This window comes from Mesocricetus auratus, unplaced genomic scaffold (assembly GCF_017639785.1).
Source record: "Mesocricetus auratus isolate SY011 unplaced genomic scaffold, BCM_Maur_2.0 Super-Scaffold_100003, whole genome shotgun sequence".
In the NCBI taxonomy this organism is placed as follows: domain Eukaryota; kingdom Metazoa; phylum Chordata; class Mammalia; order Rodentia; family Cricetidae; genus Mesocricetus; species Mesocricetus auratus.
In genome coordinates, this window is record NW_024429188.1 from 47,460,732 (window position 1) to 47,484,622 (window position 23,891).

At 39.5% G+C, this 23,891-nt stretch overlaps 1 protein-coding gene across 1 annotated transcript in view; it reads right to left on the reverse strand.

The window, feature by feature from the left end:
• Tex11 (testis expressed 11) overlaps window positions 1-23,891 on the reverse strand; it is a 264,024-nt gene that overhangs the window by 107,391 nt on the left and 132,742 nt on the right. The window contains exon 18 of the mRNA XM_021233615.2: window positions 17,713-17,837. Within this exon, the coding sequence (XP_021089274.1) occupies window positions 17,713-17,837 (125 nt within the window). The remainder of the gene's footprint in view (window positions 1-17,712; window positions 17,838-23,891) is intronic.

Here is a 23,891-nt window from a genome sequence, read left to right on the forward strand (position 1 = left end):
ATTCTTGCTCACCCATGCTTATTGTTGCTCTATTCACAATAGCCAGGAAATGGAAACAGCCTAGATGTCCATCAACTGATGGATGGATAATGAAATGTGGGACTATATACAAAGGAATTCTATTCAGCTATAAAGAGAAATGAAATGTTCAGGTAAATGGATAGAGCTGGATAATAAACTGAATTAGGTGACTCAGACTTAGAAATACAAATGCCACATGCTCAGTCTTATTTTGGGATCCTTTAAGTTTGAGAATTTAAACTGGAGTAACTACAAAAGACAGGAAGTGGGGAGAAGACACTCTAGAAAGGTGGCAGCAGGACATGGGTTCTATGAAGAGGGTATGTGAAAAATGGGGGGAGCATGAGTAGGAAGGGGGAAGAATAATAAACAATGTTTGAAAAAAGTCATAGGGAAACATAGTATTTTATAAGTTTACTTAAAATTACAGTTTTAATAGCTACCTCTACATGGCAATATAATGCTCCCATGAGAGCCAAAGGTTATTTAACAAAATTCCCAGTGCCAGGTAGGGGATACATTCCTTCAAATGGTTGATCAAGGGTTCCAATAGACTTCCCCCTCAAACAATATAGGCTATTATCCACTGTTCTTGATTTCCTGGCAGAACATAAACATGAGACCCCATTGATGAAGATACTATATTTTGGACCATAGGAATTGAAGAATCAAGCTGGAAAACAAAAAGAAATCAGTCTGGAAGCTAGCCGACTGAGGGTTAGCTCTAATAGTGTTGAAAGCTGCTTCTTTTCTTGGCAAACTGCCAAGAAAAAATTACCAACAGTCCTACCCAGCCTTAAAGCCTGATAATTACAATGAGATCAGCAAAAACAGTCCCATGATACAACCGTGCTATTTGTATCTTCTTTTACCTTTTAATTGATTCTTTGTGGATTTCACATTATCATTCATTGTGATCCCTTTCATTTCCCCATCCCTTCACATCTACCTTCTGCCCCTGCAACCTATGCCCAAAGCAAATAAAAAGAAAAGAAACATTTTGGTCGTGGAAGCTGCAGTGTGACACAGTGAGTCACAGTGACCCTTTAGTCCATACATCCTTCCTTGCAAGTGTTGACTGAAATGAGTCATTGGTCCAGTTCTGGGGGCCGGGGGTAGGGTTGGGTGGGAGGGCTCTGGCTACTGCTGGGCCTTCACTGGGACTCCTCTTGAACTTCCTGTTGTTTCCCTGTGTCATGGAGAATCTGCAGGTTTGGATCTGTAGGACCAGTCCCTTCACATGCTCCAGCAGATCATAGATGGGGTGGATGTTGAGGTGGGCCACCTCATAGCCCTGGTTCTAGCCCTGAGTAGCAGCTGGGTTGGTCAGCCCACAAACTATCTCTCCCCCACTCATCCTCACCACCAGGGTGAGCTCTCTAGCACTATATCCCTCTCCCAGCTCACCAGCAGCACCAAGCAACAAGGGGGCAGGGCCAGCTCACTGGAGTCCCCACAGCTCTACTGTGCTCCCAAGGTGAGGTGCACAAGCTGGCTCTCCCACCTGCCACAAACTGAGAGAGGTAGAAGTGGGGGAATGGGGGTTCATCTTTCCAACCACATGGCAGATGGGGGGCAAGGCCAGTTCTCCCACTCACATGCCCTCAGGGCAGGTTTGCCTGCACCCCTGCCAACAAGGTCAGTACTTGTATCTTGAGGCACCAAACAACTGTGTGATTGAACCCAAAGTCCACTCAATTGGAAGGAATGCACTCCTGGTCCTATAAACCTAGCCAAGAACCCATGACTGGAGAGTTCATGATTTGAATAAGATGTTGTCCACATCCTCAGGCATTTGCATACTTGGTCTCCGGTTGGTGTTGCTGCTCTTTTCAGGAGATTTACCAGATGTGGCCTTGCTGGAGGAAGCACATCACCATGGGCAGGCTCTGATGTTCCAGAAGTCACTTGCTATTGTCAGTTCATCTTTCTTAGTTGGGGCGGGCATTTTTGCCTTATTGGGTTTTTGCCTGTACATTTGGTGTTCAATTTTTTTGTCTTGTTTCCTGTGAGTTTCTCTTTTTTGCTTGTTACTTGTTTTTTAAAAAGAGAGCATGGGTTTGGGTAGGTGGGGGATAGGCAGGATGTACTAGTTGGAAGAGGGGGAAACGTGATCAGAATACATTATATGAAAATATTTTTCAATAAAACATCCCAAAAATAATAAACAGGTGTGAGCTCTCGGCTTGTTGTATGCCTGCTGCTACACTTCCTTTTCATGATGATGATGAACTCTCATCCCTTTGGGAACTATAAGCTCCAAGTAAACCCTTCCTTCTATAAGTTGCGTTAGTCATGTTATTTTATCACAGCAACAGAAAAGCAACTAATACAAATCATAAAGGGCAGCTTAGTACTACCACAATTAATAAAGGAATAATGGTTTCCAACTAAATACCCATCCTTATGACCTAAGGTAAGTGCAACTCTCACATCTCATCAAAGAAGCTTCTTTTATTTTCAGCAGGTGAAGACTATTAGAGAGAACTATAACTGGTATATAAAAAAGGCATAGAACAAGATGACTGTGGAGATCCCAGCCCTAAATGGGACATCTATATTACAATTCCTATACATAAGTCTCAGGGAAAACTGTGGGACAGTGGGCAGAAAGACTGTAAGAACCTAAGGACTGAGATGGCAGTTGAATGATAGTTCCTTTTTTTCTGGGCAGGGAAGGGATATAATTCACACGAACACTCAACATTTTTATTGCTGATAATTTCAAAGTTGTACCACTGTTAAAAAGACAAGTTATGTTTAGTTCCCATATGCCTACCACCCAGCTTCAATATCTTATCCATCTTATCTCACTGTAAATCTGCAACTTCTCCCTATCATTTTGAAGAAATTTCCAGATAGCAAATCATCACACCCATACATATTTCAGGGATGCATCTCCTGGGGACAGATAATGTTTCTTCAAACAATATAACCACATTACCACTACTGTGCTGCCTAGAAGTTAATGTCAAAATGTCATGTAATGTTCTGAGTACCTCATATTCTTTAGGTTGAGTTCTCTTCTATTTTGTTGATAAAACTTGTTAATAAAAGTAGAATTAAGGACCAGTTGAGGGGTAGTGTGGAAACATAACATAGTAGAATCTTAATAAAATATATACATGTATGAAGTTCATCTAAATGAAATCACCAAATAACGGGAGAGACAGAGCCCCAACTGGACATCTGTTGTCACCAAATGAAGCTTCTAGTACTGTACTGGGTTACATCTAATTGAATTGTTTGCCAAAGGGGTCCCATGGGAGTTGCCAAAGTGGTCCCATGGGAATTTCTAAACAACACAGGGCCATTTCCAGGACTATATGTTGTTCTCCACAAACTGATAGCAAGGCACCATTGCTGAAGACAACGCCTACACAACTCATCAAACGTGGAAAGGTTGAGCTGGAACCTACATAAAACCCTCAGCTCTATGTTGTAGTGTCTTTGGTATGGGAATGTACTCTGCAGTCTACCACAGGAGAAGTATAAACACCAACCCAGCCACAAACCCTTTGGTCTACAATGGTGTCCTGCCCACAAAATATACTTGGACAATGGTGGCACAAAACTTGTGGGAGAAACAAACCAATCTCTGATTTGCCTTAGGACCTACTCCACAAGATGGAACCCATACCTGACATTGCTTGGGAGACCATGGATCTGAAATTAGATAGCTCAGGGACCTAGTGGAAAACCAAATACTGCTTGTATTAAAAAAATGTAACAATGAAAAGACTCCTAATGGAGCCAGGTGGTATTTGGTGCACCCCTTTAATCCCAGCACTCAGGAGGCAGAGGCAGGCTAATCTCTGTGAGTTTGGGACCAGTCTGGTCTACTGAGCTAGTTCCAGGACAGACTCCAAATCCATGTACAGAGAAACCATGTCTTGAAAAAATGACTCCTAATGATTTGCTGCTACACTCATAAATCAGTGCCTTGTTCAGCCATTATCAGAGAAGCTTCCTCCTCCAGCAGATGAGAGCAAATACACAGACAGATATTATGCCGAAAGTGAGACCTTAGAACACTCAACCCTTAAATGGATGTTTCCATCAAATAAATGTTTGTTTTCTTTCATGAGAAACTTGTGAAAGTGGAAGCAGAAAGAGTGTAAGAGCCAGAGGGAATGGAGGACAGCAAGAAAACAAGGTCCTTTAAATCAACAGGATTGATGCACACATGAACTCAGAGAGTCGGAGGCAGCATGCACAGGGTGGGCATGGGTCTGCCCTAGCTGCTCTAAGTATATATTATAGCTTCCAGTTTAGAGCTTTTATGGGATTTTTGAGAATGCAGATGATACATATGTATGAATCTATTATTAGGAAGTATGGAAACATGTGGACCTTGGGTCAGGAAGTGAAATACCTTGGAGTGCACCTATATCTGTAAGACCCTGAGAATAAGTGCCTCAAGTTTTGAGCCCCAGTTGCCTTATTGTCTTACCCTTGTTCACCCCAGATTTTAAGGAATGACATTTAAGTAAATTCTTTGACAATTTCATACATGTGTATTCTTTGTTATGGGCATTTTCACCCACCATCTCTCCTTCCCTCCCTCCCTCCCTCACTCCCGTTTCACTGAAACCTTTCTTCTTCCCAACAAGTGCCCCATTCCAATTATGGTATCTTTTTTTTCTTTTTTTATATTATTATTTATTTTTAAGTTTAAATTTAGATTAGAAAAAAGGTTGCTTCACAAGTTAGTTCCAGGTCCCTCTCCCTTTCCCTCCCCTCCTCCCGTGCCCTCCCCCCAACCCCCATTATCCCCTCATTTCCCCAGGGAGGGTGAGGCCCTCCATGGGGGTGTCCATAGTCTGTCATTTCATATAGGGCAGGGCCTTGAACCTCCCCCAAGAGTTCAGGGTGAGAGTTCATCTCACATTGTCGGATGGGAGTCCAAAGTCCATGTGTATACTCCAGATAAATACTGATCTACTGCCCAAGGCTCAATAGATTACCTAGGCCTCCTCACTGACACCCAAATTCAGGGGGGTCTTGATCAGTCCCATGCTGGATTCCCAGGCATCAGTCTGGGATTCAAGAGTTAACCTTTGTCAGGTCAGCTGTTTCTGGGGGTTAAACCAGCCCAGTCTTAACCCCTTTGGTCATCCGTCCTCCTTCTCTGTTACTGGCTTTCTTGAGTTCAGCTCAGTGCTTAGCCATGGGAGTCTGCCTCTTCTTCCATCAGCCACTGAATGAAGGTTCTGTTTCCCAGACTCTCTGGCCATGGGATTGTAGGCTGCCACTCCCCAGATCTATGTCTAAAATCCATATATGAGAGAGTACATGCCAAGTTTCTCTTTTTGTGACTGTGTTACCTCACTCAGGATGGTTTCTTCTAGTGTCATCCATTTGCCTGCAAATCTCAGGATTCCATTGTTTTTTTTCTGCTGAATAGTACTCCATGGTGTAAATATACCACATTTTCTCTATCCACTCTTCGGTTGAGGGACATCTAGGTTGCTTCCAAGTTCTGGCTATTACAAATAATGCTGCTATGAACATAGTGGAACAGACATCCTTGTTGTATGAATTTGCCTCTTTTGGATATGTGCCTAAGAGTGGAGTTGCTGGGTATCTTTTTTTCTAACCCACTGAGTTTAATTAACCCACTGAGTTTAATTGTAGTTGCTTTCATGAGCCTGAGTGTGTGGAGTTTTTACTGGAACATGGGCAATGTATCAATGGCTTTATCACTGAGGAAATGACTGCCTGTATCCAGCACACATTAACTGCTCACAGTCCTTTAGTGAGGGGTGGAAGCCTCACAAACCTCTCTGTCATGTATGGTGAAATAGTGAGATGTCTAATCTTGTGCAGGTAACCACAAAGTTCATATAGGTAATAGCTGTGTTGTGTCCAGAATATACTGTTTTGCAGCACCTCTCCCCAAACTCTGGCTCTTACATTTATTTCATCCTCTTCTGCAATGTTTCCTGAACCTTGAAGGGGATGAACAGATGACTCACTTAGGACTTAGTACTCTATTCTCTTCACTTTGAGCAGTTGAGTTTCTGTGTTAACTGATACCCACTGTGAAAAGAAGCTCCTATGATAAAGGCTGAGAACAACATTAATCTAAACATAGACAGGAGTATTAAGGAGGCTGTGTGATATCATATATACTTTAGCAAAACAACAGTAGCTGGTTCTCTCCTAGGGCCTAAGACCTCCCATAGGCTCTTTTTATTGTAATTTTAATAGCTTGTTTTACATGTCAATCCCAGTTCCCTCTCCCTCCTATCCTCCCACACCCCTCCACCATCCCCCCCAGCCCCCAAACCTATCGCGACTTCCTTCCACATTGGGGATATCTAGAGTCTGTCATTTCACTCAGGGTAGGGTCCAGGCACTCCCCTAAGAGTCCAGGCTGAGAGAACATCCCTCTTTGTGTTATGGACACCCGATGTCTGTTTGTATTCGAGGGATAAACACTGATCCACTGCTCAGGGCCCCATAGGTTGCCCAGGCCTTCTCACAGACTCTCACATTCAGGGGGTCTGGATCAGACCCATGCTGGCCTCCCAGTTGTCGGTCTGGGGACCAAGAGCTCTCCCCTGTTCGGATCAGCTGTCTCTGCTGGTTTTGTCAGCCCATTCTTTGCCAATTTGCTCATCTCTCTCTGTCGCTGGGTTCCTTGGGTTCAGTGCAGTGTTTAACTCTGGGTGTTTACCTCTGCTTCCATCAGTCACTGGATGAAGGCTCCAGGATGGTTATAGACATCAATTTCATTATCAGGAATGGGCATTCGAGGTGGTCTCTCCACTATTGCTTAGCTTGCCAATTGGTGTCATCCCTTTAGCTCACTAGAGGTCACAATGGTGCTTGATCTGTCTTCTAACCTATGGTTCCCTCTTCCCCCTGACCTACCCCCCCCCACTCAACCTTCCTGTTACCCCATGACCTACTCTCTCTTCCTCTTCTCCCCCTCTCTTCTTCCCAGCTCCCACTCCTCTCCACCCCTCACCGTGTTCCCCATCTGTTCAGAGGATCTTGCCTCATTTCTCTTCTCTTGGGTACCATGCATATCTCTCTTAGGTTCTTTCCTGTTTCCCAGACTCTCTGTCAGTGGAAGTGCAGACTGGCACTATCCTGATCCATGTCTAAAATCCATATATGAGTAAGTAGATACTATGTTTGTCTTTTTGTGTCTAGGTTACCTCACTCAGGATGGTTTCTTCCAGTGCTATCCATTTACCTGCGAATTTCAAGATTCCATTGTTTTTTTCTGCTGAGTAATACTCCATTGTGTAAATGTACCACATTTTCTCTATCCACTCTTCAGTTGAGGGGCATCTAGGTTGCTTCCAGGTTCTGGCTATTACAAATAATGCTGCTATGAATATAGTGGAGCAGATGCCCTTGTTGTATGAATTTGCCTCTTTTGGATATATGCCTAAGAGTGGAATTGCTAGGTCTTGTGGTAGATTGATTCGCATTTTCCTGAGGAATCTCCATACTGATTTTCAAAGGGGCTGTACGAGTTGGCATTCCCACCAGCAGTGGAGGAGTTTTCCCCTCTCTCTATATCCTCTTCAGCATAAATTGTCTTCAGTGTTTTTAATTTTAGCCATTCTGACAGGAGTAAGATGGTACCTCAAAGTTGTTTTGATTTGCATTTCCCTGATGTCTAAGGATGTTGAGCACTTTCTTAAGTGTCTCTTGGCAATTTTAGCCTCCTCTATTGAGAATTCTCTGTTTAGTTCTGTACCCCACTTTTTAATTGGATCCTTTGGTGTTTTGGAGACTTGCTTCTTGAGTTCTTTGTAAATTTTGGAGATTAGCCCTCTGTCAGATGTGGGGTTAGTGAATATCTTTTCCCATTCTGTGGACTGCCTTTTTCTCTTGTTGACTGTGTCCTTTGCCTTACAGAAGCTTTTTAGTTTCAGGAGGTCCCATTTGTTAATTGTCGATCTCAGTGTTTGTGCCACAGGTGTTATGTTTAGGAAGTGGTCTCCTGTACCAACTCGTTGAAGAGTATCTCCCACTTTCTCTTCTTTTTTTTTAATTTTATTTTCCAGTTTAAATTTAGATAAGAAACAAGGTTGCATCACATGTCAGTTCCAGGTCTCTCTCCCTTTCCCTCCCCTCCACCCATGCCCTCTCCCCAACCCTCCCACCCCCCCCGTTATCCCCTCATTCCCCCAGAGAGGGTGAGGCCCTCCATGGGGGTGTCCATAGTCTGTCATTTCATATAGGGCAGGGCCTAGACCCTTCCCCAAGAGTTCAGGGTGAGAGTGCACCTCACATTGTTCTATGGGAGTCCAAAGTCCGTGTGTATACTTGGGATGGGTACCGATCTGCTGTCCAAGGCTCAATAGATTACCTAGGCTTCCTCATTGACACCCAGATTTAGGGGGTCTTGATCAGTCCCATGCTGGATTCCCAGGCTGATGCCTGGGATTCAAGAGTTAACCTTTGTCTGGTCAGCTGTTTCTGGGGGTTAAACCAGCCCAGTCTTAATCCCTTTGATCATCAGTCCTCCCTCTCTGTTACTGGCTTTCTTGAGTTCAGCTCAGTACTTAACCGAGGGGAGTCTGCCTCTTCTTCGATCAGCCACTAAATGAAGTTTCTGTTTCCCAGACTCTCTGGACATAGGATTGTAGGCTGGCACTCCCCAGATCTATGTCTAAAATCCATATATGAGAGAGTACATGCCATGTTTCTCTTTTTGTGACTGTGTTACCTCACTCAGGATGGTTTCTTCTAGTGTCATCCATTTGCCTGCGAATCTCAGGATTCCATTGTTTTTTTCTGCTGAATAGTACTCCATGGTGTAAATATACCACATTTTCTCTATCCACTCTTCGGTTGAGGGACATCTAGGTTGCTTCCAAGTTCTGGCTATTACAAATAAAGCTGCTATGAACATAGTGGAACAGACATCTTTGTTGTATGAATGGGCATCTTTTGGATATATGCCTAAGAGTGGAGTTGCTGGGTCTTGTGGTAGGTTTATTCCCATTTTTCTGAGGAATCTCCATACTGATTTCCAAAGTGGCTGAACCAGTTGGCACTCCCACCAGCAATGGAGGAGTGTCCCCCTTTCACCACATCCTCTCCAGCATAAATTGTCATTGGAGTTTTTGATTTTAGCCATTCTGACAGGGGTGAGATGGTATCTCAGAGTTGTTTGGATTTGCATTTCCCGGATGGCTAAGGATGTTGAGCACTTTCTCAAGTTCCTCTTAGCCATTTTAGACTCCTCTATTGAAAACTCTCTATTTAGTTCTGCAGCCCACTTTTTAATTGGGTCCTTTGATGTTTTGGAGACTTGCTTCTTGAGTTCTTTGTAAATTTTGGAGATCAACCCTCTGTCAGATGTGGGATTAGTGAATATTTTTCCCATTCTGTGGGCTGCCTTTTTGTCTTGCTGACTGTGTCCTTTGCCTTACAGAAGCTTCTCAGTTTCAGTAGGTCCCATTTATTAATTGTTGATCTCACTGTCTGTGCTATTGGTGTTATGTTCAGGAAGCTGTCTCCTGTACCAATTCGTTCAAGGGTACCACCCACTTTCTCTTCTAAGAGGTTCAGTGTGGCTGGATTTATGTTGAGGTCGTTGATCCATTTGGACTTAAGTTTTGTGCATGGAGATAAACATGGATCGATCCGCATTCTTCTACATGCCAGTCTCCAGTTATGCCAGCACCATTTGTTGAAGATGCTTTCTTTATTCCAGTGTATATTTTTAGTTTCTTTGTCAAAGATCAGATGTTCATACGTGTGTGGGTTAATACCTGAGTTTTCAATTCGATTCCATTGGTCTACCTGTCTATTTTTGTGCCAATACCAAGCTGTTTTCAGGACTATAGCTCTATAATAGAGCTTGAGGTCAGGGATGGTGATGCCTCCGGACGTTGCCTTGTTGAACAGGGTTGTTTTGGCTATCCTGGGTCTTTTGTTTTTCCATACAAAATTGATTATTGTTCTTTCAAGGTCTGTGAAGAATTGTGCTGGGATTTTAATGGGGATTGCATTGAATCTGTAGATTGCTTTTGGCAGGATTGCCATTTTTACTACATTGATCCTACCTATCCAAGAGCATGGGAGATCTTTCCATTTTCTGAGGGCTTCTTTAATTTCTTTCTTTAAAGATTCAAAGTTCTTGTGATACAGGTCTTTCACTTGTTTGGTTAGCGTTACCCCAAGGTATTTTATGTTGTTTGTGGCAATTGTAAAGGGTGATGTTTCTCTGATTTCTTTTTCAGCCCTTTTATCATCTGTATATAGTAGGGCTACTGATTTTCTTGAGTTGATCTTGTAGCCTGCCACTTTGCTGAAGGTGTTAATCATCTGTAAGAGTTCCCTGGTAGAGTTCTTTGGGTCATTGATGTAAACTATCATATCGTCTGCAAACAGTGAAAGTTTGGCCTCTTCCTTCCCAATTTGTATCCCCTTGATCCCCCTTTGTTGTCGTATGGCAATAGCTAGAACTTCAAGTACCATGTTGAAAAGGTATGGAGAGAGTGGACAGCCTTGTTTTGTTCCTGATTTTAGAGGAATTGCGTTGAGTTTCTGTCCATTTAGTTTGATGTTGGCTGTTGGTATACTGTATATAGCTTTTATTATGTTTAAGTATGTCCCTGTTATCCCAGATCTCTCCAAGACCTTTATCATGAAGGGGTGTTGGATTTTGTCGAAGGCTTTTTCAGCATCTAGTGAGATGATCATGTGATTTTTGTTTTTCAGCTTGTTTATATGATGGATTACATTGATGGATTTTCGTATGTTGAACCATCCCTGCATCCCTGGGTTGAAACCTACTTTATTGTGGTGAATGATTGTTTTGATGTGTTCTTGGATCCGATTTGCCAGTATTTTATTGAGTATTTTTGCATCAATGTTCATGAGGGATATTGGTCTGAAGTTCTCTTTCTTAGTTGTATCTTTGTGTGGCTTGGGGATCAAGGTTATTGAAGCCTCATAGAAAGAGTTTGACAAAGACCCTTCTGCTTCTATTGTGTGGAACACTTTGAGAAGAATTGGTATAAGCTGTTCTTTGAAATTCTGGTAGAATTCTGCACTGAGGCCATCTGGACCTGGACTTTTTTTGGTTGGGAGACTATTGATGACTGCTTCTATTTCCATAGGGGTTATAGGTCTATTTAAATTGCTTATCTGTTCTTGATTTACTTTTGGCAAGTGGTAGCTATCCAGGAAGTCATCCATTTCCTTTACATTTTCGAATTTTGTGGAGTACAGGTTTTCAAAGTATGACCTAATGATTCTCTGGATTTCCTCAGAGTCTGTTGTTATGTCCCCCTTTTCATTTCTGATTTTGTTAATTTGCGTGTTCACTCTCTGCTGTTTGGTAAGTTTAGACAAAGGTTTGTCTATCTTGTTGATTTTCTCAAAGAACCAACTCTTCGTTGCATTGATTCTTTGTATTGTTTTCCTGGTTGATACTTTATTGATTTCAGCCCTCGATTTGATTATTTCCTGGCGTCTACTCCTCCTGCGGGAGTTTGCTTCTTTGTGTTCTAGAGCTTTCAGCAGTGATGGTAATTCTCTGGTATAACTGTTCCCCTGTTTCTTCATGTGAGCACTTAGTGCTATGAACTTCCCCCGTAGCACTGCTTTCAAAGTGTCCCATAGGTTTGGGTATGTTGTGTTTTCATTCTCATTGAATTCGAGGAAGTCTTTAATTTCTTTTTTTATTTCCTCTTTGGCCCAGGGATGGTGCAGTTGAGCATTATTCAATTTCCATGAGTTTGTAGGTTTTCTGCAATTTGTGTTGTTGTTGAATTCTAATTTTAAAGCATGGTGGTCTGATAAGATGCATGGAGTCATTCCAATTTTTTTGTAGCTGCTGAGGTTTGATATGTTGCCAAGTATGTGGTCGATTTTTGAGAAGGTTCCATGTGGTGGTGAGAAGAAGGTATATTCTTTTTTATGTGGATGAAATGTTCTATAGATATCTGTTAATCCCAGTTGGGTCATTACTTCTATTAGACCCTTTGCTCCTTTTTGAGTTTCTGTCTGGTATTCCTGTCTAGTGGTGAGAGTGGTGTGTTGAAATCTCCCACTATAACTGTGTGGGGCTTTAGATGAGATTTAAGTTCTAATAATGTTTCTTTTACGAATGTGGATGCCTTTGTATTTGGGGCATAGATGTTCAAGATAGACACTTCATCTTGGTGGGTTTCACCTGTGATGAGTATGTAATGACCTGCTTCATCTCTTTTGATTTATTTTATTTTAAAGTCTAGTTTGTTAGATATTAGGATTGCTACCCCTGCTTGTTTCTTGGGTCCATTTGATTGAAAAATTTTTTCCCAACCTTTAACTCTCAGGTAATGTCTGTCTTTGAGGGTGAGGTGTGTTTCTTGTATGCAGCAGAAGGAAGGGTTCTGTCTTCGAATCCATTCTGCTAGTCTGTGTCTTTTTATGGGTGAGTTAAGGCCATTAATATTGAGGGATATTAATGACCATTGATTGCTCATCCTTCTTCGATTTGCAATGGTTGTTGTTGGTGGAATTATGTGTGGAATTTCACCCCTTTGTTCTTTTGGCTGTTGGTAGAGAGGGATTCTCTAATGCCTATGTTTTTCTGGTTGTAGTTAGCTTCCTTGGGTTGGAGTTTTCCTTCCAAAATTTTCTGTAGGGCTGGGTTAGTGGACACATATTGCTTGAATCTAGTTTTGTCATGGAATATCTTGTTTTCTCCGTCTATAGTGTTTGAGAGCTTTGCCGGTTATAGTAGTCTGGGCTGGCATCCATGGTCTCTTAGTGTAGGCAGAATATCTATCCAGGGCCTTCTGGCTTTCAGAGTTTCCATGGAGAAATCAGGTGTAATTCTGATAGGTCTGCCTTTATATGTTACTTGACCTTTTTCCTTAGCTGCTCTTAATATTCTTTCTTTATTCTGTATGTTTGGGGTCTTGATTATTATGTGGCGAGGGATTTTTTTGTGGTCCACTCTATTTGGTGTTCTGTAGGCTTCTTGTACCTTCATTGGCATGTCTTTCTTAAGGTTGGGGAAGTTTTCTTCTATGATTTTGTTGAATATGCCTTCTGCCCCTTTGAGGTGGATTTCTTCTCCTTCTTCTATACCTATTATTCTTAGGTTTGGTCTTTTCATGGTGTCCCATATTTCCTGGATGTTTTGTGTTAAGGATTTGTTGGGTTTAAGGTTTTCTTTGGTTGATAAATCCATTTCTCCTAGCGTATCTTCAACACTTGAGATTCTCTCTTCCATCTCTTCTATTCTGTTGGTAATGCTTGTATTGGTAGTGCCTGACTGTTTGTCCAGCTTTTCTATTTTCTGCCTTTCTTCAGATTGTGTTTTTTTTAATGTCTCTATTTCAGTTTTCAACCCTTGCAGTGTTTGCATTGCTTCTTGCAATTTTCTGTTTATCTTTTCGTCCATTTGTTGCCTTTTATGAATTTTTTGGTTTTTTCTTTCTTCCATTTCTTGCACTTTTTGGTTTGCTTTTTGTTCCATTTCTCGCATTTTGTGCTTTGTTTCTTCTTCCATTTCCTGCCTTTTTTGGTTTGTTTCTTCTTCCATTTTTTTCATTTTTTGCTGTGTTTATTCTACCATTTCTTGCATTTTTTGCTTTGTTTCTTCTTCCATTTCCTGCCTTTTTTGGTATGTTTCTTCTTCCAACTCTTGCATTTTTTGCTTTGTTTTTTCTCCCATTTCTTGCATTTTTTGCTTCGTTTCTTCTTCCATTTCCTGCCTTTTTTGGTTTGTTTTTTCTTCCGATTCTTGCATTTTTTTGGTTTGTTTTTTCTTCCATTTCTTGCATTTTTTGGTTTGTTTTTTCTTCCATTTCTTTGAGGGCCTGTTTACCTGATGCTGCCAGAGGAACAGCTGCTTCCCTGGACACTCAGCCTCCTCCACTTTCTCTTCTAAAAGTTTCAGTGTGGCTGGATTTATTTTGAGGTCTTTGATCCATTTGGACTTAAGTTTTGTACAAGGCAATAAACATGGATCTATCTGCAGTCTTCTGCATACCAATACCCAGTTATGCCAGCACCATTTGTTGAAGATGCTTTCTTTTTTTCCATTGTATAGTTTTAGCTTCTTTGTCAAAAATCAAGTGTTCATAGGTGTGCGGGTTAAAATCAGGGTTTTCAATTCTGTTCCATTGGTCTACCTGCCTATTTTTGTGCCAATACCAAGCTGTTTTCAGGACTATAGCTCTATAATAGAGCTTGAAGTCAGGTATGGTGATGCCTCCTGAAGTTCCTTTATTGTATAGGGTTGTTTTGGCTATCCTGGGCCTTTTGTTATTCCATATAAAGTTGATTAATGTTCTTTCCAGGTCCTTGAAGAATTGTGATGGAATTTTGATAGGGACTGCATTGAATCTGTAGACTGCTTTTGGCAAGATTGCCATTTTTATTATGTTGATCCTACCAATCCAAGAGCATGGGAGATCTTTCCATTTTCTGGTATCTTCTTTGATTTCTTTCTTTAAAGACACAAAGTTCTTGATATACAGGTCTTTCACTTCCTTGGTTAACATTATCCCCAGATATTTGATGCTGTTTATGGCTATTGTAAAGGGTGATGTTTCTCTGATTTCTTTCTCAGTCACTTCATCGTCTGTATATAATAGGGCCACTGATTTTTTTGAGTTTACCTTGTATCCTGCTACTTTGCTGAAGGTGTTTATCAGCTCTAGGAGCTCCCTTGCGGAGTTTTTTGGGTCACTTATATAAACTATCATATCATCTCCAAATAGTGAAAGCTTGACTTCTTCTTTTCCTATTTGTATCCCCTTGATCTCCTTTTGTTGTGTTATTGCTGTAGCTAGAACTTCAATCATAATACTGAAACGATATGGAGAGAGCGGACAGCCTTGTCTTGTTCCTGATTTTAGAGGAATTGCATTGAGTTTCTCTACATTTAGTTTGATGTTAGCTGTTGGTTTACTGTATAATGCTTTTATTATATTCAGGTATGTTCCTGTTATCCCTGATCTTTCTAGGACCTGTATCATGAAGGGGTGCTGGATTTTGTCAAGGGCATTTGCAGCATCTAGTGAGATGATCATGTGGTTTTTCTTTCGCAGTTTGTTTATATGGTGGATTACATTGATAGATTTTCTAATGCTGAACCATCCCTGCATTCCTTGGATGAAGCCTACTTGATCATGGTAGATGATTTTTCTGATGTGTTCTTGAATCCGGTTTGCTAGTATTTTATTGAGTATTTTTGCATCGATGTTCATGAGGGAAATTGGTCTATAGTTCTCTTGAACAGGTTTATAATACAAGGCATGAGTTTCCATCTGTGGAGTAGACTTCAAATCCAATCAGAAATCAGTTTTTACCCCCATAATAGTCATGCCACTATTGTACCAATAAGTGTATCTTGCCAGTGTATCTATTATAGTCCATAGAGTCCACTGCTTGATAGCACTGTTAATGACTTCCCCAACAGCCTGCACAGGACATTTCAGTCCTATGAAAGCTACCCAACATGAAAGAAAATTTCAGTTCAAATCTGCTTGATTTCTGGGACCCAAGTGTGGTGTCTTTAGCAATAGGGTCTTATGATACAGCTCTGGTGGGCAAACAAGGATGTTGGCACTAGCCTGTGCTGTTTTGGGAGCATCTGTAGCCTACTTTACCAACAGCTCATAAGAGGGTATCCCAAACTTTGTACTGGAATTTTCATTTAATAACCTTTGGATTCTTGGAGGAGCATTATCCACCCATGCAAGATGCCTCTAATCTTTTTAATTGACTTAGAAAATGATAGGTTTTCACAGGACTTTCTCATACATCTTTAATTTTGGTTAACCCCTCCCCATACCATCTTCTTTCCCCCATCGCCTGATACCTGCTCCAATTTAAAATTTACCTACCCCCAGTTTTTCCCTCCTCTGCTTTCATATCACAAGTGTTCTGCTATCACAAGCCTTCCTTAAGGTTTCTTTTTCTACTCTACATCTAATGGCCTCTTTCTAGCTTCCTGACCTCAACAGACACTCCAGTTTAAACATTCTAGTCAAAGAATTCTAAGCTAAAATCTTCATACAAGAGAGAACATGTGTTTATCTATTTGGGCCTGGATATCCTCACACAGTATAATTTTTCAGTTCCAAATTCCTTTGACTAAAATTCCATTGTATATATGTATTACAATTTCATTATCAGTTCATTGATTGATGGACATCTAGGCTGTTTCTATTTCCTGGTATTGAGAATAATTTCATTTTCTGATCACTCTCTTACCTATTTATGCATTCCCTTTATTACTCTGACTCCAGCAATCCTGCAGCAAAGCCTCCAACCCATTGATGCTTCCAACTTTTCACAGTGTCTCATTCCCTTAATGTCTTCTAATACACCCACTTAAATTCTAGAAGGATTCATTATAATTACTCCAATTTTACTGATAGTTTCCACTCATTGTATTCATTTTACAAAATTGAAAGTCTAGTTAAGTCCAACTTTGCTCTGACTTTTGTTCTTTCATTCATTCAGCAAGCACATGACACTTCCTTAGTCATTCATTTCCTGCTTTCATGAATGATTAGTTTATACCTAATCCTGTCTTCTCAAATCTCCTATACATATCTCCAAATGTCATCATTTGACAGCAAGTTTAAGAGAAATGAAAAGATAATCTATCAAAGTAGAGTGAAAGAGGGCAACTGATAAGGTAAGAATAAAACAAGGAATACTAGAAGTCAACTGTGATTCAAAAAATTGTCAACTGTATTCACTACTGCTAATAGGTAAAATATGATGAGGACTAAGATTTAACCATTGCAATATACAGGACAAAGGTCATCAGTGACCTTAACAAAAGCAGTTTTGGTATGACTTTCTGACAAAAGTTTGACAGGAGAAAGCTCAGGAGATACATAGGCAGCATTTCAGAGGAGTTTTGTTACCAAAGAGAGAAAATAAGCTAGGCAGTAGTTGGTAAGAAGATGATTTAGGCAGTTTTTAAGTTTCTGATTATTTGAATAGAACAACAGTATATTTATAAGCTATGAGGATAATTCAGTAAAAGATAATCCAAAGGCAACAACAGGTGATTTCAGAAGCAAGTGTTTTAAGTTGAGAGACTAGCTTTAGGAAGGAATGTGGATAGTTTACCCCCAATAATGGTTAAGAAGATAAAATATATTGTATGATGCCTGGCATGTGCAGAAAGATCATATTAGGAATCTATGGAAGTTCTCTTCTGGGGATACAACACAGAACTTTGTGGGTGGTAGGCAAATGCTCTATTATGAGCTATATTCTTTGCCCCTGAAACAGCATTTTTAAAATCTGAAGTTTGTTTTATTTTTAAAATATCATCACTATCATTATCACTAGTATGTGTTTTGTGTATGTGTAGGACACATGTTGAGGTTTAGAGGACAACTTTGTGAATTTGGTTCTTGCTTTCCACCTTTATAAGAGTTCAGGGGATTGAACTCAGGTCACCAGGTTTGTGACAAATGCCTTTATCTACTGATTCATCTCAGTGATCCTGGGGTTTCTTTTAAAATTAGTGTTTTGATATGTTTGTTTTAAACACAAATCTATTGCCTTAAAAGAAGAGAAATAAGATGAGAAACAACACAATTCTACAAGAAGCTTGGTATAAAAACATGAGACAAAACAGAGTAAAAGGAGGGCTCTGCTATGCCTCGCTGATGGTGATTGTATGAACTCTTTTTCAAGAAGGAAAAGAGTATATTATAGTAGTGGATACATAAGAATTACCTCTAGAGCAAACTGTATAGCCAAACTTAGGATTTTGGTAGGTGAAACTTCACTGTTAAATAAACCATCATCATCCAGTTCTTCATTTGTCAATAATTTCTTTAAAGTACTGACTACCTGTAAAGCTGAAACAAACAATAAAAATGTGAGATATTTTCACCAAAGACAATATTTACTGGTTTTGTTCATTATAACTTGATAGATTTTAAATCACCTTAAGATATTCATATCTCTAGAAATATCCGCAGCTCTATGAAAAAGTAGGGTAGAAATACATCATACCATGCAAATGAATATGTATCTACTTAGAAATTTATATTTATCATCAATTTAAATGAAATAGTTTAAACATCTGTGGTCTTTCTTTCTTTCTTTCTTGGTAAGGGATATTCTCACTATGAAGCTCTGGCTGGCCTGTAACTTACTATGTAGACTAGACTGGCTTTGAATTCATAGAGATAATCCCCTATTATTTGAAAATAAAATAAAATAAGTTAAGTCTAACATTGTTAACAATCATATTAATATAAATAACCAAATGAAAGACAAAAATGATTACATTAAAGCAAAATTTTCAAATGTATACTACCAACAAGAAACATATTTTAAAATTATTGGCATACACTCAGTTTACATAGTATTGGGTTTCATAAAGATAATTTCATTCAGTTCAGTATATACACGGGTCATATTCTCCTCCCTTATTTTCCGCCTTCCATCCTCTCCCCTTTACCTCCTACTAGTCTCCTTCCTTTCCTTAGTCTCCCATCTACACTCACAATGTATATATACATTAATGGTCTTATGTACTTATAAAAAACTACGATACACCAATGACAGAAAGCATGCAATATTTGTCTTTTTGACTTTCAAACATTGCTGAGTTTGACTCATTTCGCTTAATATGATAGTCTACAGCTGTATTCATTTTCCAGCAAATGACAAAGTTTTATTCTTCTTTATGCCTGAAAAAAATTTCACTGTGTATATAAACCACATTTAAAAATATTTAAATATTTGTTTGTGTATACGACATGCACATGGGTGTCTGTGTATGACAGCACATGTGTGGAATTTAGTAGAATACTTTGTGGGGTTGGTTCTGAGCTCAAATTCTGATTGCCAGGCTTTCAGGGCAACTGTCTTTATCCACTGAGCTACCTCATTCCACCTTTTTTATTTTTCTAAGACAAGTTCTCACACAGACAAAACTGAACTTGAATTTGTTATATAGCCAAGGATGAACTTGAACTTGTGATCCTCCTGCCCCCACCTGTCCAGTGGTGGGATTATAGGTATGTGCCAACATACCAGACTTTATGTGGTGTAGGTATAGAACCCAGAGCATCATGTATACTAGTCAAGCACTCTACAAACTCATCTACATTCTAGCCACAATATCACATTTTCTTTTTGTATATATCTGTTGACAACACCTAAGCTAATTACATACTTTGGCTATTGTGAAGAAAGAATAAAAGAGAAAGTTGTTTTAAAATGTAGGGCAAAATACACTATAGTAAATGTAATAAAAAGAAGTAGTACTCTATTAATGACAAACATACAGATTTCAGAACAAAGAACAATAACCTAAGCTAGGATATTTCAGTCTGATAAATGAATCAATTTAATGAAGACATAAACCTAATTGTTTATAGATCCAATGACAAAATTTCATAATATCAGAGGAAAAATGGGCTAGTGGGATGTGTTAAGGCACTCATCCATAACCCTGATGATCTGAGTTTTATCCCTGTGACCCACATGATGGAAGAAAAGAACCCAATTCCGGAAGTTGTACACACACACACACACACACACACACACACACACACACACACACACACTAACAATCCCAGGATCCAGACTAGGCCCACGAGTGTCAGGCTTCAGACCTGCTCCAGTAGACTAAAGTCTAGGCTCACTCCAATAGATCTAGGTACCAGGAAACTCCCTTGCTTCTGTCAACCCCTCCCCCCTCCCCCACACACATACGTTTTATATCTGCATCAGCTAGCCTCAACAAACTCAGCCTCAAAATCCATTACAGAAGATACAAGCACCAGACCCATCTCCCAGTCTGCCTCCTGGGATTATGAGTGCTGCCACACTACCTTTAGTCGTGTGGCCCAACCTAGAACATGGAGAATGTGGGTATTGGCCTGGTATCTGGGTCTTAAGAAACTGTGCTAGAACATAGTTATGTGACCTGAAGATTCAGTCTTAAGGATTATCCAGGTTACTTAGGCTTTAAAGCTATTCTGAAATGGCTACAAAATGACATTCCTGGGAACTGGTCCCTAGAGGTAAGCATTTGGCAGCACTTGAATGCTCAGGCTAATGGTTCATCCCAATTCAGTGTCAGCCAATATAGACCTAAAGAGACAGATATTCCCAGTAGATGTAGTTTTCAGGGCCTCTCTCTAAGATCAGGTTATAGCATCACCACAAAGACTCAATCATTAGATTCATTCAATGGCTCTACTTCCAGATCTAAACCTATGTTTCCAGACACAAGCTCCACTGACCCAAGTGTGGCCTGCCCAAGGATACAAACAACAAGCTTACCTGTAAACCACTCCAAGCATCCTGCTCAAAATCTGTGAATGGCCTGACGTATGGAAGGACTGTCTAAATAAAGCTAGTCTACAATGACCACAGTAATTCTCTCCTTCCTCAAATATGCAAACACCAATGCAAGGCCACAATGATCAAACACAATCGTGGAATACACCACTCCAATAATAAAATAAGGTGGCTATAAGAGACTCTCAAGAAACAAGAGATTTACACACCAAGCTGCAAGCACAGACCTGTAATCCTAGTGTTCAGAATACTGAGGTATGAGAATCATGTGTCCATAGGAGTTTGAAAGCAGCCTGAGTAACAAAAGAATTCTTTTTTAAAAAAGAAAGAAATGTACATTTGTAAACTGCCCAACTAATAATACATAATAACACATTTCAAAGAAGCTTAATAAACTCAAAGTTATAAACAGGGGTGGTGAGATGGTTTAGCAAATAAAGGAGCTTGCTACTATGCCTGATGACCTGAATTTTATCCCTGGAGCCCACATGGTTGAAGATGAAAACTAACTCCATGTTTTCCTCTAATTTTCACACGTACATTATGGCTTATTCTCTCCTCTGCTCAGCTCTGATCTCCTCCCCTTCTCTCCCCTCTCAATATCAATAAATAAAAATATTTTTAAAAAGAAGATAAAGGGGGCTGGAGAGATGAATGGACTAGTGGTTAAGAGTACTAGATGCTCTTCAAGAGGACACAAGCTTGCCAGGCAGTGGTGGCTCACACCTTTGATCCCAGCACTGGGGAGACAGAGGCAGGCAGATCTCTGTGAGTTCGAGGCCAGCATGGTCTACAGAGTGAGTTCCAGGGGTGTTACACAGAGAAATCCTGTCTCAAAAAACAAAATAATAAACCAAACAAAAAAGGAACCAAGCGGGGCTGGAGAGATGGCTCAGAGGTTAAGAGCACTGACTGCTCCTCCAGAGGTCCTGAGTTCAATTCCCAGAAACCACATGGTGGCTCACAACCATCCATAATGAGATCTGGTGCCCTCTTCTGGCCTGCAGATATACATGGAAGCAGGATATTGTATTCATAATAAATAAATACATCTTATAAAAAGGGTTAAATAAACTTAATAAAAAGGATCCAAGCTTGATTCCTTGACAGCTCATATCTATCTATAACTCCAGTCCTAGGGTATCTAATGCCCTTTTCTGGCTTCTGCCAGCAACAGGCATACATATGATGCAAAGGCATATACGCTGGCAAAACACATAAAATAATTTTAATTAAATAATAAAAATGAAAATATCAAAACAAACCTAGACATATTGCTTCATGTCTATATCCATAGCATACAGAATACAGAGGCAGGAAGATCACAAGTTCCAGATTAGCCTGGCCTACACAGTGATTTCCAGTGCAGTCAAGGTTACATAGCTACAAGTCCCAAAACAAAAACACAAACAGAAATTCTGTATTTTAAGAGTGCGATAAAAAGTATCAGTGATAGGTCTGATCAAGTAGAGTAAAGAAACTGAACTCAAAGAAAATTTACAATATGTAGCCAAAGAAGAGACAAGAAAAATGGTAAGGAATGAAGAAATGTGAAATTTATGGGACAGCATCAAGAGAGTGAATGATAAAATTATAATAATAAAAGAAGTGGAGATATAAAGAGATAGAAAATTTAAAGAGAAAAACAGCAGAAAAACGATATATTTCAGAAAAGATGTTATTATCCATTTAGACTCTAAACTTTCGAGGAAGGTAACAACTGTCAAAGCTGACTGAATGCAAGCAGGACTTAAGCAAGTCACTATTAAATAATATGAAACCAAAGATCGGGAGGGGATCTTGAAACAGCTGAAAAGAAGAAGCACACAGAGGAAGGATGTGCCAATAGTCTAGCAGCACTAATGCTTCTTGGCAGAAACATCACCGGCCATGAAAAATTGAGGATACAGATCCAAAGTACAGATGGAAAAAACTGCTAACTAGGAATACTTGGCGAGGAAATGAAGGGCAAATGACAATTCCCAGATAAATAAACACTGAAGGAGCTGAAAGAAAAGTATGTTGATTAGCAAGCCAAGAACTAAGCCATGAAAGTACACAGTTAAATTCAAAATACTCTTGATAAGTGTGTAACTCACTTAAAGCTTTAGAATGAAAGTTTAAAATTAAATTATTAAACTGATACCTGTAATAATTTTAAAGAATACTCAATATAAAAATAAAAGTTGTATCGAAAATATAAACTATGGGAAGACAGGTGGATGGTGTGATCAAAGTAAAGTAATTATCAACATAAAACAGCCTATTTATTACAAGATGTTTTAAATAAGCCTCTGGTAATCACAACATATAAAGTAATCAAAACAGATAACTACAGAATATCACCTGATTACAAAGGAAGAGAATAGGTAGAAAAGAACAAAAGATCTATAAAACAAAAAGAATTAGTGGAATGGCAATAATAAGTCCTATGTAAGGATAAAAAAAGAAAGGCAAAGTGGGTACCTTTCAGTGGACCCTGCCAAGATATGGCACTAAACAAACACGTCATGCACAACAGTTAGTGCATGAGGTTTACTGGGGGAGGAGGAAGAGGGAGAGTGAAAAGGCCCTGTCGGAGTGGGGACATGAGAGAGGCAGGCAGGAAGGCAGGCAGACAGGGAAGAAACAAGAGGAAGAAGAGTGACTGGTGGGTACTTTTAAGGGGTGCACACACATGTCACATAGTTGACAGTGAAAAGGCACCTAATGACAGGTGATGACATAACTGCTTTGGTGGCAGAGGCAGGCCATATATACTAATAGTTGTCTTGAATGTAAATGGATTAATTCTATAATCAAAAGTCACAGAATGAGCAAATGGATTAAAACCAAGAAAATATTCTATCTATAAGATGCTCGCTTTTCAAGAAAGCCTTTTAAGGGCACATAGTTTGAATGTGATGAGGTAGAAAATGGCATTCCACGTAAAAGGATGACAAAATAGAGCAAGATTATCTGTATTTATATAAGACAAAATAAATTTTCAATAAAAATTATAAAAAGAGACAAAAGATCATTTTACAGTACTAAAGTACATAAATGTGTCAAAAATTATTACAAATATATACTTATCCAACATTGGAATACCTAAATATATAATGAGAAGAATAATAGAACTAAAGGAGGATATAGAATATAATACAATACTAGTGAATACTTCAATAATCTACTTTCAACAACGTCCATATTATCTAGATAGACAAACAATAAGGAAATAACAAATGTAAACTATTATTTAGACCAAATGGACCTAACAGACATATAGAAAATATGTTTTCTAACAGGAACAGAACATATATTCTTCTCAAGCATACATGTAAAATTCTCTAAGTCAAAATGTGTCTCTTAACAAATTTAAGAAGACTGAAGTCAAGTAAAATATATTTTCCAGCTATGATAGTAGTATGAAACTAGAAATTAGCAAAAGGAAGAATTTTGGGAAAAATTGAAATACACAGAAATTAAACAAGTTTATAATAGGTTATGAAAAAAATCTCAGCCAGAGGCTCACAGAGACTGAACCAACAACCAGGGAGCCTGCAAGGGACTGACCTAGGCACTCTGAATATATGTTACAATTGTGTAGCTGG